The sequence below is a fragment of the Paroedura picta genome, chromosome 6 (genome assembly GCF_049243985.1).
Source record: "Paroedura picta isolate Pp20150507F chromosome 6, Ppicta_v3.0, whole genome shotgun sequence".
Lineage (NCBI taxonomy): Eukaryota > Metazoa > Chordata > Lepidosauria > Squamata > Gekkonidae > Paroedura > Paroedura picta.
In genome coordinates this window covers 60,305,356-60,324,565 of record NC_135374.1, presented here as the reverse complement: position 1 = coordinate 60,324,565, position 19,210 = coordinate 60,305,356, and the positions used below count along the sequence as shown (strand labels likewise).

The 19,210-nt window shown below is 40.3% G+C and overlaps 2 protein-coding genes across 5 annotated transcripts in view; one reads left to right on the top strand and one right to left on the bottom strand.

Moving 5' to 3' along the window:
- The window catches only part of VPS26C (VPS26 endosomal protein sorting factor C), a 29,507-nt gene extending 23,456 nt beyond the window's left edge, over positions 1 to 6,051 (top strand). For all 3 annotated transcript variants that reach the window (XM_077342693.1, XM_077342692.1, XM_077342694.1), the window contains exons 5-8: positions 1,001 to 1,075; positions 3,643 to 3,793; positions 4,246 to 4,398; positions 5,332 to 6,051. In XM_077342693.1, the coding sequence (XP_077198808.1) occupies positions 1,001 to 1,075; positions 3,643 to 3,793; positions 4,246 to 4,398; positions 5,332 to 5,414 (462 nt within the window). In that variant the 3' untranslated portion in view covers positions 5,415 to 6,051. The remainder of the gene's footprint in view (positions 1 to 1,000; positions 1,076 to 3,642; positions 3,794 to 4,245; positions 4,399 to 5,331) is intronic.
- The window catches only part of TTC3 (tetratricopeptide repeat domain 3), an 86,521-nt gene continuing 72,758 nt past the window's right edge, over positions 5,448 to 19,210 (bottom strand). For both annotated transcript variants that reach the window (XM_077342668.1, XM_077342669.1), the window contains exons 42-46: positions 18,367 to 18,803; positions 15,518 to 15,623; positions 14,168 to 14,401; positions 12,907 to 12,993; positions 5,448 to 11,215 (exon numbers count right to left, since the gene is read on the bottom strand). In XM_077342668.1, coding sequence (XP_077198783.1) covers positions 11,108 to 11,215; positions 12,907 to 12,993; positions 14,168 to 14,401; positions 15,518 to 15,623; positions 18,367 to 18,803 — 972 coding nt within the window. In that variant the 3' untranslated portion in view covers positions 5,448 to 11,107. The remainder of the gene's footprint in view (positions 11,216 to 12,906; positions 12,994 to 14,167; positions 14,402 to 15,517; positions 15,624 to 18,366; positions 18,804 to 19,210) is intronic.

The window sequence follows — 19,210 nt, the reverse complement described above, 5'->3', positions numbered from 1 at the left end:
GAATGTTATTACTAGAAGCTGCCTTAACTGTTTTTAAACAGAAAGGTGAGATACCAAGGTTTTAACAAAATATAACAATGTATATTTTGTCCCCAAAGGGTTCCGACTAATGTAACTAGTTGGGACAGTCTACTAATCTGTTTTTGTGCAAAAGGTCTAAACTCATGAAGTGTGATAGTTTTATTTTTTTCCCTGAAAGAACACATGATAGTGACTCATTTAAACTTGTTGTTGGAAGTCATGAGGCTTGCCAAGGTGTGCATGAATCCAGCAGTTAAGTACTGCTGTTCCAAAGCAGTAAGGATGTATATAAGACAGACATGACAGTGAGAAATAAAGATGTGAATAGAAAGCTGTGCTGGACCTAGATAAGAATTTTTTAAATGAAACACTCTGATATTTTATGTGGAGACTATCATTTGTATGATGAAACTATAAGAGGAATACTTGCTGTATTACCTCTCTAATACAATTTATTGACTCTCCATATCTTCCTATGACTATGAAACGTCCCTACTACAGACTAATCCCCTGCTCCAAAAAACCCACAAAATGAAACCATGCGTTCATATATGTGCATGTACAATAAACATTCTGTTACACATGTGGGCAAATAGTAATGCAGCATGGCTGAACATTTCCTTCTACCAGAGCCATTAACTGGCTGGAGCTGTAATGACCTGGGACCCATCCTGTATTTAGAAATAAATGATTATAAGTACATATTTTCGTAAAGGTTCTGAGAAAGCCAGCATGGTTAAGAGTGGTGGCCTCTGATCTGGATAGCCGGGTATGTTTCTCTGCTCTTCCATATGCAGCCAGCTGGGTGACCTTGGGCTAGTCACATTCCTGTTAGAGCTGTTTCAGCCCCACCCTCCTCACAGATGTCTGTCGTGGGGAAGGAAAGAATACAATTGAAAGCCTCTTTGGGACTCCTTTGGGTAGTGAAAAACCTGGTATAAAAATATTGCTTCTAAGTGTCACAATCACTCTGTTGCAGCCTCAGAAAGGTAAACCAACTCCAAGCCCTGTGGACTTCAGTATTACGCCTGAAACTCTGCAGAATGTTAAAGAGGTAAGATCACTAGTACCTTTAGAGAACTTGCATCACATGGCATGGTGGAATACATAGTTCCTCAGTTTTCCGTCTGCCCTTTGTCCTGGATTTGATTCACTTAATTACAATGAGTAAAGTAGTATTAGATTGGTCTGTTTATTATATGGATATATTGTTTTGTAATAGCCTATATAACTGCAAATTGCTGTATTCTCCTTAATTGGTTTTCTAACGGGGGGTTGAGGTATCAGACATTTGAGAGAGAGGGAGAAGGTAACAGATGGTGTTTAGGAACCTTGCATCCTTTCATTTGAGTCTCCCATTTCAATACCCTTATATCCTAGGGAACTGCAAAGAGGTATGTTGCTATTTTTATTTGCATTAAGAAGGCATCATTGCCTTGTGATAGCAGCAGCATATCTTGCATCTGAGACACATTTGTATGCTTAGAAATTAGTACCCTTCTTGCCCAGGAATGAAAACCTGGAAGGAAAGAGTCAAAAGACAAATATGACTCAGTCAGGTACTGCCTGAAACACAATTGAGTAACAGTGCAGGAGAGGCAAGTACAGATAAATAAGAGCTGCTCATTATGGAAATTTCTCCCTCTCAAAGATGAAGGGCTTCTGACCAACCACTTCTTTGCAAGGAATATTTGATTCCCCTGTCCCTAGACTTGGGAGATTGGAACAAATCTCCCTCTGATAGTTTGAGACTCGCTCACATGCACACGGTAGAATACACCAATAAAAGCAACATACTTTATTGAAAAGATTAAAAATGTGATTCAGACTTAAGTGTAAGGCAAGAAAAAGCACATGCAATAACACAAAATGTATCTTCCTACATACACATACATATATGAAGGCAGGCAGGTTGCATCTTCATATCAGCACATCAGCACACATAAGATATTAAATTTTAAGTTGTATGCTCTGGATGTTGCAATTTGACCTGAGCCTCTGAGGAAGGGTGAACTATAAATGTAAACATAAATTCCAAGGCAGCAGGTTGGAGGTGGTGCAAGATGGTCTCTGACTCTGATATTAGTGGACTGTGCTTGAAAAAAATTGTGCTAGATAGTTGTAGGCTAACTTTATAGGAAATTGGACTACTAGTGACCTCTTGACCAGTATAAGCCAATTAAGAATGTGAGCCAAAAGATGATTCTCAACAAAGAGCAAGACTTTCCCCCCTTCTGTCTGTAGTTAAGTCAGACTATTTTGATATTCAAAAGTGCAATCTCAAGCTTTTCATCTTGGCTTGGGAAGGGGTAAACATTTGATATGGAATTCTTCCATGTTATTCTTTAACACATGGATGGCATATCAGGAAACAAGCTATTGCTTTACATATATGACATGGCCCAATGCTGATTTAAACTGTCAGGTTGCTTTACACAGCGGTGACCATCTCTTTTGACACAGTCATTGGTAAAACAGTTTCTGTTCATGTTCCCCCTTTGGAGACCATCTTTGGAGAGATAGACTTCTATAGCCCAAGACTTCAGGGAAGGAGAAAGGGTTCTAAGATAAAGAGCAAATGCAGACAAGGTTCCAGGGTATGACTAGGAAGCAGAAACTGATAGAAATTAAGACCTGCTAAGAAAGTAAGTTAATTTACTCTTATGAAGTTTATCTTTATGGTCACATGCCCATATATAACTTGTGAGAATCCATGATCTTCCTGTAGTAGCTACTACATTACATCCCCTGATAACTTTGTATGTTTCTCTGCTTGGTGGATGTTCAGTGTTTAGAGTGAATTCTAGTACTGTATTTAGAGCTTAAAAACCTCTTAGTATTGCAAAGGTTTCAATACTTTGATTAATAAAATGTCCTTACAATCTAGGAAAATCTAAAATCACTTTGACGAACCATACAAAGCTTTGCTAAGAAACACATTTCAGTCATTCACTGTAGAATTGCTCATTAATGTCAGAAATTCACAGATTCAGCATCCTCCTTGCCTCTGTGATTGGAGCAGGGAAAGACAGAAGGGAAACTGACCAAAATCTCCTACAATAATTCTGACTTATAAACAGTCTATGTGCACTAGTTGATATGGGACACATTTTCATACATATATTTCAATTTGCTTTCTCTTTTGGAGAAAACTCTCTGCAAGCTGCTAAGCTCTTGAGTTATTGTTCAGAACTTTGTTTTCTGCTGTTGTTGTCCATTGCTGAATGTGACTTGTTTTGGAGGTTGCCAATGAGAGCATCTCCTTGCAGAGAATGTAATTTAACTTTGTAATGCTATTAAAATATCGTAGAATGTTCCATTAGATAGTTCTGCAGTCTTACTGGAACAGCTTTTCTTTCATATAACTGCTTTTTGTCTGACCTTTAAAGACTGAGCACTCCCAATAGAGTCTATATTTGAAGGGATTTAGGTCCTCAATTTGGAAGTTTCAGAATAGGGGATCCATAGTTAGCATTTAGAATGAAAGATGATGCAATCCAGTTGGACAAGTATTGGTAGAAAGATCTACCTTCTGTTATTTACTTAGTTATGTAACAAACAGCTATCTGTTTTCAGGATGTTTCCTACTGGCTTCACCCTCTTATTTCACTTTACATTTAGAGGGCATCACTCCCAAAATTTCTTATCAGAGGCCATCTCAACTCAACAAACTGCATTATAACACAGCCACTGACAGGGGAGTTGGTGGTGGTAAGCTCAGAAGCTGCAGTTAAGAGTATTGAACTCCAATTAGTACGAGTGGAAACCTGTGGTAAGTCTTTAAATACAATTTGGTATGACATACATTCTTTGTTCTAGTATGGGTTGGAGCTACATTTTAAAAACTGGAATCCACTAAAATATTCTTAAATCAACTAATTTGATGTAGTTTTATTACTCTAGTGGAATTGTAAGGTTTTCTTGTTTCATATTGGTTGTGGGAGACCCATGGTAGAGTCCAATTAATGTGTTAGGTAGTTCCTACATATAACCACTTGCATAGTGTGCTAGATTATTATGCCATATTAAGTACTACATGTAGAATGCTACATATATAATCTATCCACAATTTAGAGGCATGTTGGCCTGTCAGTTATATATACTTGGCCATAATGTCTGTGTAGGAATTTTCTAATAAATAGTTGCTCAGTTTGAAATACTTCTATTGTTATTGTTAAAATTTGTGTGTGTGTGTGTGTGTATAAAATCCTGCTTTTTCCAAAGGTTGTGCTGAGGGTTATGCTAGAGATGCTACTGAGATTCAGAATATTCAGATAGCTGATGGAGATGTTTGCAGAAATCTTCCTATTCCTATCTATATGGTGTTTCCACGGCTTTTTACGTGCCCAACACTAGAAACTACAAACTTCAAAGTTGGTAAGGAGAATTATTTGAATTATATTAGCATTCTTAGTTTTTGTGAGTTTCAGGTTAACGCCTTACTAACAGGCATACTGTGATCACTCAAGATTAGCAATTTATTAGGGATCAGGAAACAAATTAAAATAAGGTGACTTTGCCACTAGGGATCTTTTCCCCAAATAAAATTTGATGTGAAGTGTCTTGTGATTGGCAACAGTGGTACCAGTACATCAGCTTTAACAATGCTTTGGTGAAGAGCCATGGTATATTCCAGAGGGTGTACTTGTTGAAAGCAAGACAGAAGAAAGGATGTTCTACAGCCACTTGTGGTTGGATTAGTTCTTGCTGAACAACCATAAAGGCAAATAGGCAAGAAACGGAAGAAGCACTTCCTCAGCTCCCTTCATCTTGCCTAGGCCTGGGGAGGCAAGAGGGAGATGACATCACTATCAAGGAATCAGACGGGGGGATCTGAATTCAGGCTTGCAGCTTTGCATGGAGTGTTGTTATGATATAGGCTGGAATTTTTTTGATCTAGTCTTTAAAGCCCATGGAAGAGGATGGAATTTTTTAGATGTTAATTGGGTGGCCATGTTGGAATTCTTTCAACTATATTACAGGCTATGAATTGCCTGTTGAGCTGTTTAGTTGAGAAGTTAAAAATAATTTATTAAATTCAATTATTTTTTTTAAAAAACTAAGTAGTAAGTTCCATCTTCTTAAATGAAAGCTGCTGTGGCACAGCAAAGAAAATATTTTTCCTTTAGCATTGTTATTTTACCTCATGTAAATCTAATCATTAATTGTATACGTTTTTACTGGACCATTCGGCCAAGATTTATTTGTGTAATAGAATCAACATATTGCTAAGACTGCAGAGGCATGGGACAGAAAATTTAGTATGCTGTTGTGATATGAACTAATTCAAAGGTTTTTTTTTCCTTCTAGAATTTGAGGTTAATATTGTTGTCCTCTTGCATGATGATCACCTCATCACAGAGAATTTTCCATTGAAGCTCTGCAGGATGTGAATATTTAGGACAGTCATTTTAGGGCTATCAAAGGAAACAGTTCAATCATATGGTAATCTATTGAATTGGAACAAGATTGCTCCTTCCTTCTCTTTTTCTAGCTCTGTGGCAATGAAAGTCAGAATTCAGTGTTTTGAATAGTGAATAAGAACTATTAGTTAAGAGTGTAAAAATTATCTCACACGGTCTGTTACTCATACTGAATAGCTGAAATTTCTTCACTGTGATACTAGCTAGCAAGTATATCCATCATATTCTGGGTTGAAAAGATGGTTGTCTTCAATGAATTTTTGGCACTGCTTAGAGTCAATAACATTCCCTTTTCATTTTGACACTTATGCATTAATTCTGATAATGAGATGGCGTTGTCATAGGCGGGTTCCTATTTCACAAAGAGACATTTGAACTCAAATGGCTTCCCTTCCATGTCTTCCTCTTATGTCACAGCAAACAAATACTTCTTGGTCTTACAGAGGTTTGCATGTTCTGTTAAAAGCAAGATGCCCCAAGTCTGAATAAAATTGGATTGATGGAGATTATACTAGACTTGGCTTATGTATTAGAAAGCAATTGAACTTTCTGTTGGCTGATGTAAATGCTCTCTTTATCTGTCAACATTAAAAGAATTTACTTAAAATGTCTTGGTTTCAACTTCCTCCATTAGTTGGGGAGATACATTAAGTATTGAGTAAGTAGCACATAATATGCATTTCATACCCAAAGTTTTTTATATATGTTTTGTGGTGAATTTTCTTTAAAGCTTGTAAGTTATGAAGTCTTACCACCAGACAGGCCTCCAAACTCTATCCTCTCCCAGAACTAGGGTTAAACTACTCTGTGATACTGCAAACAAGTACTGTACATGAAATTGGCTGTTCTGTTACTGAGACAATTCCCCTATCAATTTGCACTCTCCCTCAGGCAGCCATCCCCAATTCAAGGATATCGGTTGATGGAGCTGCACTCCCATAGACAACTGCTCTTCCCTCCCTCAATTTCTGGGGTGATTTGGCAGCAAGGTTGAGATATTGTGGAGGTCTTCTGTCAGAATAGAGGTGAAAGACTCAGTGCGTTCCATTTGGGGCCATTTTTGCCCTCCTTTATTTATTATTCGTTTAAACAAGGCCATGTCCTTACAAAAGTGACTAATATCAGAATTCTGAGTCCTTTGCCTTCCCTTCTGAATCTGAGGTAAAAATTCTCTTCAGCTTGCTATCAGCTGCAGCATAAGAGAACTGAGGGGAGAGTGCTAACACCTGCTAACAAGGACCTTCCGGCCTGCTAAGGAGCCCTGCTAAGGAGCTCTGTCCCGGCCCTCCTAACGAGCTGGCCAGCCATCACCCACCCCACTTGATCTGGCTGCGAGCTACGGCCCAGAGCCACCTTAAGCTGCCTGGCCAGAGGCCAGGGGAGAGGACCCTTTCAAGGCCCGTTCTTAGGAACAGGCTTTAAAGCTAGTATATGTATAAGTAAATTGTTAGGTTTTGTTTCCATCTTGTTTTCTTATGAATTTGTTCAACCATTTTAGACAGGAGATAATTGTGAGTATCCATTCTTTTGGAGTACTCAGAAGACAGAATGAACCCAAAGTTCAGGTTCAGTTGCTTGTATCTTCCTGCAGTATATTTATTCTCAGTATCTCAAATTCATCAGTGGGTTAACCTCATCCCTTGGCTCCCATGATAAGAATCTGGAGTTGACCTGTGTGTCATATGGAGCCCAAAGCTCTACTCCCTGAACTTTTTTCCTGCAGTGCTGTCTATCTTTGAACTTGAAATAAGGTTTGATTTCTCTCCAATACACTATTACCTTCTATTCCTCAGCAGAGCTTCCTTGTCCAACAATACTGCCCAGAAACAGACAGAAATGGAACAGAATGCAGATTTTTCATCATGAGGCATCCTGTAGTTAGCTGGTGACATGCTTGTGACTAGGGAGCAAGAAATAAGCCAACCGTACCTATATACAATGCTAAGAGACTTCATATGGTCTTCTACCCAACCCCTTCCTTGACAGTTTAGTCTTGCATAAAAGACAGCACTAAGGAGTTCTTACCCAAAAGAAAGAGTGCAAAGGGCTACAAGGCTAAATTCTAGTGAGCGCCAGTAGCATCTTGTCACTAAAGTGGAAGGTTTTCCTCACGTGTGCATGTATGGGAGGAAAACATGAGCAACACAAAAAACTTTCCTACCCACTGGAGAAAACCCATGACTTGATGAGTTAATGGAAAAATATTAACAAAAGATCATAGCTTGAGGATAACTAAGACCCACTTCATCATAATGAAAGATCACTTTTAGAGGGAATTGTTAGACCCTGATGCTAAGACAGACCCCTTGTTACATAAAGGAGCTTTTCTGTCTGTCAGACAGCCTAAAGCAGCCGGACCTATGAAGGCTGCTGTGCAACTTACCTGCACTGCGTTACAATCTCATTAGTACGAACAGCAAATTAGTTGAGGGGAGGGGAGATACTTCTGCAGGGCCTTGCTTGTATCTGACAACACTCCATTCTTACATCCATTTTATGAAATTTAGGGTGAAGGGACTCTCCATCAGTGAAAGAGGCTAGCAGATGTCCACTACCCATATTGTTTCTATCCAGGAGTATATAACCTGCAATTATGACTTCACAGCCTTCCTATGGCAAATGGCATTATGTCACCCATCCTTGTAAACACACCTACAGTCCGGCCCCGCCTGGGCTCTCGGGGGAAGTCAGGACTCCCACGGCCCGGACCCCCACTCCTACAGCAGCGGGGCTCGTTGGCGAGACGCGGCGCGACCGGCTCCTGCCCCAGTTCGTCGGGGCTGCACCCGATGGATAACGCGCCTTCCAGGCCGGGGCCGCCGATTCAACGCAGACTGGCCCGGGAGGGGGAGGGGGAGGGGGGGGACGAGCGGCAGGCGGCCCCAGAGACTCGCGCCCCGCGATCCGGCAGGACCGGGCGCGCCCGCAGACGCTCGAGCAGCCCGCACGGGAAGGGCGGGGCGACCTGACGCTCCGCAGACGCTGGAGAGCGGGGTGGGCCGCCTTGAGCCCCCGGGAGGGCGGGCACACGAACGAGGCGGGCGGAGATACGGGACTGGAAGCCGGGGGAGGGGGGGGAGCGACGGATAGAGAACGGAGTGACTGGAGAGACGTGTACTTAGCGGAGGGACGGAAATAAAAGGAAACCGCTGCGAGCAAGCTGGCGGACGGGCGTGAGTTCTTGGCCCTGGACTTGCCGGGCGACGCAGGGCTGGCAGAAGCGTCCCCCTCCCACGGCTCCGACCTAGAGCGGGACACCCCCTCACCCCCGCCTATCTGACGCGCACCCGAACCGCTGGGGGAGGGGGGGGAGGGCGACGGGGCGCAGGCAAGCCCACGGGCAGGCCGGACACCTACTTAACGCATTCACAAGCTGAATAATATTACCAAATGCCATGGCAGAAAGCTCTATGGCCTTTGCTTGGCAGGGTTAAGAACCAATTATGCCAAGTATCTGCTTTTTAGTACTAGTCAGTAAAAGGACTTATACTTTTATATATATAACCGCTGATTATGTAGGGATGGACAGACACCTTGTTATACATATTTATTTTCCTGGTAGCCCTTGACTTCTGCTGTCAGAGGTTGTGAACCCATTGCCCGTGAACAGATGAATGGCTTCTTCACACCCCTACTTCAGAAGTAATTCTTCAGGTGCTTTCTGCACAATGGTGGGTGAAACTAAGACATCTATCCCCACTAAATGTGTCAAGCTTTTAGTATGGCCCCAGGTAAAGGAAAACTTCTGCAGGCTAGCTACGCCTTAGGGAATGAGGTAAAGAAAACCTCAATGTCAGAGAATGCAAAATTGACTTGTTTGAATTTCATTTGTTTGGCTGACAATGGTCCAGGACTCACCCCTCCAATCTAGGTTCATTACTACCTTTGATTTACTTTGATTGTTCAATTTGTACTTATAGCTAGGACACTTCAACGTGCAGAAGTTCCTTGTAGTTCAGATCTGACCAACGCTTTCTTGTCCCAAGAAAGAACCTGCATCCTATAATAAGGACCACTGAGGAATAAAAATTTACCTACTCAAAACATTTAAAAGCTGATCTAAAGAGCTCAAACAGAACTACCACTTTAAAAATGAATCTAGTATGTATTCATGTCAGGAAATGTAAATTTCTTTTTAAAACATTAACTGTATAATTAATATTGCTATTTATTTGTTCATAAATATAAATTTGACACAAAAAGCATTAACACTGATTACAAAGCATTTTCTGTTTAAACTACCAAGGGTCATTTAATATTGTGAATAAAAGGAAATTATTAATGTGTACACTATGCTATGAATAGCTTGTTTGGATATCAGGCTATGAAAGTTTTAAAATAATTTTATCAAGTACAAACAATGGTTCATGTAATGATACAATAGAAAAGGTTTTAAAAAGTGAATGATATAGTTCTGAACAGGAATCCCTAAAACACCTGTCTAACTTTATGTCAGAGGGCAGTTTTTGAGACAAATTTAATTTGACATTACAAGATCACTTTTATAAGAGCTGATTGATATTCAATGACTTTGACTAGAAGGTCATATACTTTAACCGAGGGGATGATGCAGGACTGGAACACAGGAAATATGCAAAGGACAGCACTATTCTAGCCATTCCCTCATATGAGCATCATGTATGCACTGCTGTACAGTCAAGATCACACTGCATGGTTCATGTTTTATAAAAAGATACTTTGTTAAAATGAGGGACTAAAGTAACTTCTATAATTACTAAAAAGGTTGTGATCTTAATTAAAAGTAACTGATTATTTCTTGTGATTACACCAAGTGGCTACATTAAAAGCTGAATCAATTACCAGCCTTTACCAACAGAAACAGAATTACAGTTGAATACATTTGTTGATTGCTCAAAGTGAGGGAAAACAATTACTCAGTTTTAATATACCACCATAAAAGCATACCCATGTCATGGGTTGGATCCAAAGGTGCATTTATTCAACAAAACATCAATATCAAGTACATGTTAAATCAGAGGGTGATGACCTGCTTATGGCAGCATTAGGACTGCTACAGAAACCCCTTATACCACTGAAAAAGCTCCAGAAGTTACCTCTATCTCTCACTAGTGGCTCTTTGGTTCCAAAACCAAGTTATCTAGAAAGAGAAATCTTTGAAAACAAGGCACTAACACTGGGAAAGGGGGGTGCTTATAAAAAACTGGTCCCCCCCCCCCAAGCCCCGGCCCAATCCTACTCTTGGCAGCTGCAATCTTCAAATTGTTAAAGATGACCAGTCACTGAGAATTACGAAGAACCACAGTATCAATGTACTGAAGTTTCTGCCTAATCTGAATCCCATCCATGATTTTTACTTTGTGTTACATTACTTATATCCACAGTAGTTCGAAAACAGATCAACATACTTATTTTACTTTTCAACAGAATAATGAGTATTCGGCAGTTTGAAAGCTAGTAAATTTACCTGTTTTGCTACAGTACAGCCAAGATCCATGTTGCTTAATATTACTAATGGCAAGAGCATTATTGAATAATATGCTGCGTCCCCTAAGACATAGCAGGACACAAAGTGTAAAATATTCATTTGCCCAGCAGCCAGGAAAAATGGCATAAACTAAATTACACATTTAGTGCATCTAAAATGCAACACTCCATAACAGGTTGCACATGACAACAAAATTTCAGGTACATCTGTTTCGTCCAGGAAGCTCAGGGTAATCTTCAGGTAACAATACATGACGCCGACATGTTGGACATGTACTATGCTCTTTAATCCATGGACCAATACACTATTGAAGATAGGGAAATGATTAATTAAAAACAATCACAACTGTGTGAGACCAGTAATATTTTGCTATTGCTTTTTAAACATGCCTTTTCAAGACTCTCAAAGCAGTATTAGTGCCCACTCTGTCATCATGTGTATAAAAATGTATTGACCAATTATTGCATCAAGTTTGGAATTCTAACAGCTGTAGAAAACAACTTATTTCAAATGACTGATCTAATTAATAGGACAAACAACTGATTACTTTTTTGTTGCTTAATACATTAAGTGTCCTCAACTTGCAACTCCACTGATTAAAATTTATTATTGTTTCCAGTTAATAAGTGATAGGTTGGATTTACCCTATATACTTGCATAGAAGCCTAGTTTTTCGGCACCTTTTTCCACACTGAAAAAGCCCTCCTTGGCTTATACGCAGGTATATACGCTAATTGAAATAAAAGCCTGCTCCAACCAGCCAATTGTTGCTCTGGAACCTTGTAGGACATCAACAGTTTGACTAAGGGACTCTGATCTTTTTTTTCTTTTTGCCTTCGCTTCTTCCTCTTCTTAATCACTTCTTCCAAACTATTATTTTGGTTTCTGTGGGTGAAAAGCGGGGTACAAAACCCAGCAACTATTCATCATCTCGACTTTTCTGTATTTGTTGGGGAGGGGAGGCTGGATGGGAGAGCCTGTGATGATGGAACATTTCCTACCCTCAGCTTATATGCGAGTCAATAAGTTTGGCTAGATTTTGTGGCAAAATTGGATACCTCTGCTTATATGTGGGTCGTCCTATATGCGAGTATATACAGTAATTGCAGGTACCTGACTAATCAGCTGAACTGCTCATTGATCTATACACCAAGTAATCCTACTAAATAAAAAGCTATGCAGTCCTACTTTGCAGTCCTACTTTACAGCTGTCCTTTTTAACAGCTTATTTGTCATATAGCATGCAGGGAGGGCTTAGGTTTGCTAGGAAGTCTTCTCTTTCTGCCTTTCCGATAAGCTACTTTATAGGTAATAAACTATTTTGTAATCTCCTGCTCCCATGGGCTGACTGTGAGAACTCAAGGCTAATTTGTATAGGCTGTGGAATAATACAAATCAATGGATGATGCCCTTACATGTGGGTAATCTGTAAACTCTTACAGTAACAGAGTGGGAACTGCTTTTTGAGTATGGCAGCTTCAAAAAGGGCTGCCGTAGTCCTGGGAAACTGCTGCCTGCATGCAGGGCTTATGACTACACTGGCTAGGGGTGATATTGCTGCCTTCAGTAATAAAGACAATACTTGCTAAAAAATATTGTGGCTTTATTACTACTTGTACATTCCAGGCTTAAGAAAGAACAGTTAAAAACAAATTCCAGATAAAGCCCTGGTTTGGGGATCTAAATTTACTGAACTTATATGGTTACGTAGGAATTCAGTTTCTATAGTATAATCCAATAATTTTTCCCAACTACAACTCTTCATAGAATACATTTCTTCTAATTGAAGCAATTATCAACCATGAAGGTAGATTTATGTGGGCAAATGAATGAAATGGGCAATTATAGCTGCAATCAGCAGTTACATGCCATTGATCACAAGTGGAAAATAAGCAAGGAACAACCTGTTATCAGCTGGCTCATACATTGTCTTTCTTTACAATTTCAAATGTAATAAAAAAGATATGAGTTGTCTTTTTGGAACTACTGACTCACCAGTTTGTGAAATTTGTGTCCACAATCTAGCACACTGAATTCTTCCATACTAAGTTCCTCATGGCATATCACACATGGATCATTATCCTATTAAAACAAGTGAATTTTGAGCTATTACAATACTATTACAGTGGAAAATAGGCAAAACATTTTTCAGAAACATTAGTAACTCAATGTTAAGCATATTTAATTTGCATGTACAAGGTTCAATTCCTGGTAACCTGTTAAAGGCAGCACAATTGGGGGAAAGCCTGAGATCCAGGACAATATAGACTAACAGTTCAAAATACACTTTATTTTTGTGCAGCAGCTTCCATAAAATGGCACAAGTACTATACAAATATCGTAACATATTCAGCACTGCCAGGCTATTACATACAAGAAAGCTCTTCTCCAGCTTAAATTTGGAACAGACCACAAGCCAGTCATGTCATACTGACAACCACTTGCAAATGTGTGTCACTAAGCCATGAGGTTTGCTATTTGAAGATAGGAAATCATTCAGGCTAATGATAGTTTTAGAAATAGAAAACCTTGACTGTTTGATCAAAAAAACCTGCCACTGCTCCATTCCCCCCGTCCATAATACTACTGTTTAGTAGAAATTGGTTGGCTGTGCAATCTGCATGAGCAAGTATCACAAATTATCTCTAGGGTCAGTTGACTGCTTGGGTCACAGAATCACATAACCACTGTGGTTTGATGGGTTGCTGTGAGAAGGGGGAAGGAGACTAATATTACAGCCCCACTGATGAACGAGGCCTCTTTCCTCACTGCAAAGTACTGATCTACGTGATTATTACTGCATGTGGGTCCACAGTTTCAGCAATCAACTTGCCTGGAGTCAGAAGAGACTACTGAGGGTAGGTATGAAGGCAAGGCGCACAACCATCCATGTCTTCTGCAAATGGATTGCTAAATCCAGGCTAACATTTACAGTACTAAACTTTTACACTGTATAAGATGCACAAAATAAAGGTGTTGTTCTAATTGGAATTACTGATGTAACTTCGATTACCAGCAACATTTGAAATTATAAAAGAGAAACAAATTCAGTAAGTACAAATGTTCCTACAGTTTATGGTATGTTCACAAGTTCAACCTCTGTTTTCTATAATATCAGGCACTGTACTAAAATTGTACTTGTACTAAAAATGAGAAAAGGGGGGGAACATGTGAACATCCCCAAATATCATTAAGTTATTCATGCACTTAAGCAAAGTTTGCAGTGCAATCAGCTGCACTGACTGAAGATACCTACAGTGGCATCAACAGACTTCTTCCACTTAGATTTTGCTATTCCTCCATCGGTTTTCCAAGGCAACTGAGTTGATGCAGGTGGGAAAGTTTTTTTCTTTATGTTTTCATTATCACGCCTTGAGTTGGATATGCTAGACATATTCTGTCTTAATGTTTTTATCTTTTGAGTCTGATTTCTTCTCTGTCCTGAATTGGAGGAGGGTGCTTTCTCAATTTTTGCTGGAGAGGAGCTAATCTATAGAGACACAAGAACCTTAGTGTGTTAGTTTACATTTGTTATTTCAATACCCAGGACAGCAAATGAAGAAACAATTAGAATATTTACAATACATATCCATTACCAATAGTTGCAATATAAAAGCTAGAACAAAAAGGCAGCTAGCAGTACAGCTTCAAAATGAGACGCAGTATGTTTGTTCTTTTTAAGTTTGAAGTCTTAGAAGGGCTGCCTTCTTCCATATCAACCTATCCTAAAATTAATATTTGCATCCAAGACCATGTTGAGTGTGCCCCGTTTTCTAAAATGAGAGGCAGGGTCCTCCCTGTGAAGAAGAAGAAGAGTTGGTTCTTATATGCCTCTTTTCTCTACCCGAAGGAGTCTCAAAGTGGCTTACATTCACCTTCCCCATTCTCTCCCCGCAACAGACACCCTGTGAGGTGGGTGAGGCGAGAGAGCCCTGATCACTGCTCGGTCAGAACAGCTTTATCAGTGCCGTGGCGAGCCCAAGGTAACCCATCTGGCTGCAAGTGGGGGAGCACAGAATCGAACCCGGCATGCCAGATTAGAAATCCACACTCCTAACCACTACTCCAAACTGGCTCTCATTTGGCACTTCATTTATGGACAGTTATATTCATGTATACCACTTTGCAAACTTTATGGTTAACAGTTTTCATACAAATAACTTAAATAATAAATGATCCTGGAAATTAGCATCTATGTACCTTCCCAGACATAACATTCTAGAGCCTTGGGCAAAGAAAGGAAAAAACCTATTCCATACAGCAGAGGTCTCCAGAATGGTGACCATGGGCACCAAAGTGTCTGCAAACTTTTTTTTAGAAAATGGTGGAGCCATGTGAAACTTTTGCCCAGCAGGGCTCCTACATTGCCATCAGATATCTGCTTAGCAGATTCAAAAACACATTGCTTCAGCAGCAGCTGTTTGACTGAAAGCGAATTGGATGTATGCAAGAAAATATTTTTAAACAATGTTCATTTTAAAAGGCAACCTGTTAGGCAGAGTTTCGTTTTGGAATGCTGAAGAGTTACTGTGGAGTAACTCTTAATCCCTGAGGTTATTTTCTTTGTTTTTCTGTAACAGAAGGCCAAACATTCTAGCAGCAATACCTTCTTCTTGTTTTCATGATCCAGAATAAAGTTAAGGAGTTCATCCATGCTAAGTTTGTTTCTATTGTTGACTTTCACTTCTTTTATAAATGTTTCAAAATCTGAACTGTAAAAGACAGGACAAAAAGCAAAACTATTAAGGGTTTGGAACACAGAATACCTCCCCCGCAGCGGAATTGTATCTTCTAAAAAACTCCATCTCAGCTGCATTTAAACATACCCAGTTCTCCAAGAACAGTTAAATGGGAATTTCAAATACACAGTAGCAAAACATTCACTTTAATAATTTCCGTCATCATGATAAAACCTGAGAGAAAACAGCAAAGAGCGAAGATATGCATTTGCACCTGACAGTCTTTTGATATAAACCAGTATCTTTGAGGTAGCCCTATATATATATGTAGTCCAAATTTGAAAGATGATAATTTAGTTCTATGCATTTATACTCAGAAATAAGCCCATTGGGTTCAACAGGGCTTATTTCCACAACTTCACATAGTGTTACCATATGTCTTCTTTTAGCATCTTAAAAAAAAAAAACTAATGAAAATGTCCTCTTCTGAGGTTGGAAGGTTAGGAATATTCCTAGTTGGCAGCAATTATCACAGCTCCAACAGTAGGAACAGTTATTATAAGATTTGTCAGAGTGATCACTTGTTTGAAGTAATCAGTCAGGAATATGCCCTAACTTCTCAACTTCTACTTTAGGGGAATTTATCCAAGCATCTCCCTTGAAATGGGAGAATTCCCAGAGGGGCTAAAAGAGGCAGTGGTTCGATCACTGCTGAGAAAACCATCTTTACACCCACGAGAGCCCAACAACTACCAACCCGTTTTGCATCTAGCATTCCTGGGAAATATGGTGGAAAGGGCTGTCACAGATCAAATGTCAGCAATCCTGGGAGAGATTTCACTCCTAGACCCAACTCAGTCAAGTTTCCAGCCTGGCCATAGGGTAGAAACAGCGCTAGTCGCCCTGACAGACAACCTCCGTTGCCTGTTGGGCCGTCGCAGATCAGCGCTGCTTGTACTATTAGACCTCTCAGCAGCATCTGACATAGTCTACCATGAATTTCTAGCTCACTTCCTCGCTGACATATGGGGAACAGCCCTTCAATGGGAGATCTCCCTTCTCCAGGGCCGTGGACAGAAGGTAGCAATAGGAGAGAGATCTTCAAGCTGCCAACAATTTACACACTGTCCCTCAAGGAGTGGTCCTCTCTCCAATCCTATTTAAGAACTTCATGTGCCCTCTTGCCCAACTGGTACGGACGTTCGAGATGGGATGTCACCAATATGCAGGTGACACCCAGCTCTTCCTCCTGATGGATGACCACCCTAATTCTACCTCAGAAGCATTAATCAGCTGCCTGGAAGCAGTGATGAGGTAGCTCAAGCAGAGTCATCCAAAGATGGAGGTACTATGGCTAGGCAGGAAGGGTCCAAGTGAAGAAGCGTGCTTACCCAACCTGGTTTGTGTGCAGCTATCAGCAACTTGATCCAACGGGAACTTGGACGTGATCCTGGAGACCTCCCTCTCAGTGGAGGCCCAGGTTACTAGAGTAATGCAGCTGGCATTCTATCACCTTCACCAAGCCAAACTACTAGCTCCCTACTTGGCCATGGAACACATAGCCACAGTGATCCACATGACGGTCACGTCTAGGCCTGAATTCTAAACCTTGCTCTATGCAGGCCTACCCTTAACTCTGATCTACAGGTGGTCCAGGATGCAGTGCCCAGGGTCCTCACAGCAACACCATGGAGGTCCTACATCCAGCCCATTCTCCAAAAATTACACTGGTTACCAATCGAATTCTGGATCAGGCTTAAGGTTTTGGTAATTACCTTCAAGGCCATATGTGGTCTGGGCCCAGTGTACCTGAGGGACCACCTCTCTGCCTATGCCCCTCAAAGATCTCTGTGCTCCGCTACCTCCAACCAGCTAGTGATCCCTGGCTCCAAGGAAGTCCACTTGACCTCAACCAGGGCCAGAGCCTTCTCTGTCCTGGTCCCTACCTGGTACATTGAGCTCCCAGAGGAGATCAAGGCCATAACAGAACTAAAACAGTTCCCCAGGGCCTGCAAAAGGGAGTTCACCAGACATTTAGTTGAGGTCGAGCGAAGCCAAACATCAACTGGGTTCCCAAACCTCCCTCCCTTAAACCCATACGCTGACCAATCACGGGTCTGCTAGATTGTTTACTGTTTGTTAGAATTGCTATAATTATTACTGTAACCTTATTTGATAGTCACAGAGTCCGATGTACTGTTCTTTGTTTTTATTCTATGTGAACCGTCCTGAGCCTTACGGGAGGGCAGCATATAAATGTAATCAATAAATCATGCAATACACAGTCTAAATCCAGGCAAATGGTTCAACATAGCTTAGTTCAGCATCCTTAGGACTGAAAACTGAACAAATATTTGAGCTATAGATCATTGGTATATCAGAACCTTGAATTACACTACTTGACTTGCATCAACCAATAGGAAAGAGGATGTCAAATAGCTGCTAAGTACTTTCCCTGTGGAGGGAAGAAGTACTGCCAACAATATTCTGAACTGTGTCCCCTCAATGCTATCCATCTACTGAGACCAGGCTTCTGATGAATGAATCACTGTTGTCAAAAGAACTTGAGTCATATAATCACAACATGAACCATTTTTGTTTCTCTGCAAACTAAAAATGCCCAACACTCAGTAGCTTTTTTATATATAGAAAAATAAAACAAATGCAATCTACTCTACATGTTTTACTACCCAAAAGTTGTGTTTCTAGATAAATTCCGAGACAACAAAATCCAGAACTATTGCTATTGCCAATATTTTTGCCTAAGGAGAAATACCTTGTATAGTCTGGGAATATAGCTCTAAGTTGGTCAATTATACTTTCATCTGGCTTTGGAGGTAGTGATTTGTCTGCAGCTCTGTTATGATCCAGTCTTGCAGCTACTGCTGGTTCTTTTAGAGTACTATGCTGTAACAAGATATCCTGGACATTTCTTCTGGAGTTCTTTGGTGACTTGGATAGACGTGCTGTAACAGAATGTGACTTTCCTATACCTTCAAGGAGTGCTTCACCAGAGTCTTCACGTGCTGAAGAGGGCACTTGATAATTTTTATGGGATGTTTTATTTCTAGCATGCTTATTAACTGTGGAATGAAGTGGACTGTTATCTTTAACACTTGAAAACATATCAAGTAAGTTAGATGGCAGGTGAGGAGTCCCAGCTGAATACATGACAATAGCTGGATCATTAATTGGAGGTTTTTCATGCATTGCCTAGAGAAAAAGAAAATCCCAATCAGGTAAATATTTATGTTAACAGTATTTTCAAGCATTCTGAAGATTGCTGTTTTAAATATAATCTCATACTGAAGTCTTCATGTGAATCTACGTGATAAAATCTGTTAAAATAGACACCATTTTCAGCTTCTGCTACTTTACCTAAGCAGTCATTTGGTAGCTCACAAAGAATATCATAGACTTAGATCCTATGCAATGCAAGCAGAGCTGTGCTACATAGCAACCTTCCCCTCTCCCACTGCAGTCTTCAATATCTCCAAATTGTGGATTACCAAAAAAAGGGTGGCGGCTGCAGTAAGAAAAAGAGTGAAAAGAGTCATATACTCTTCCACTAGCAGAAAAGGCACTTAATATCCAATTTCATAAAAATAACATGTTTACTG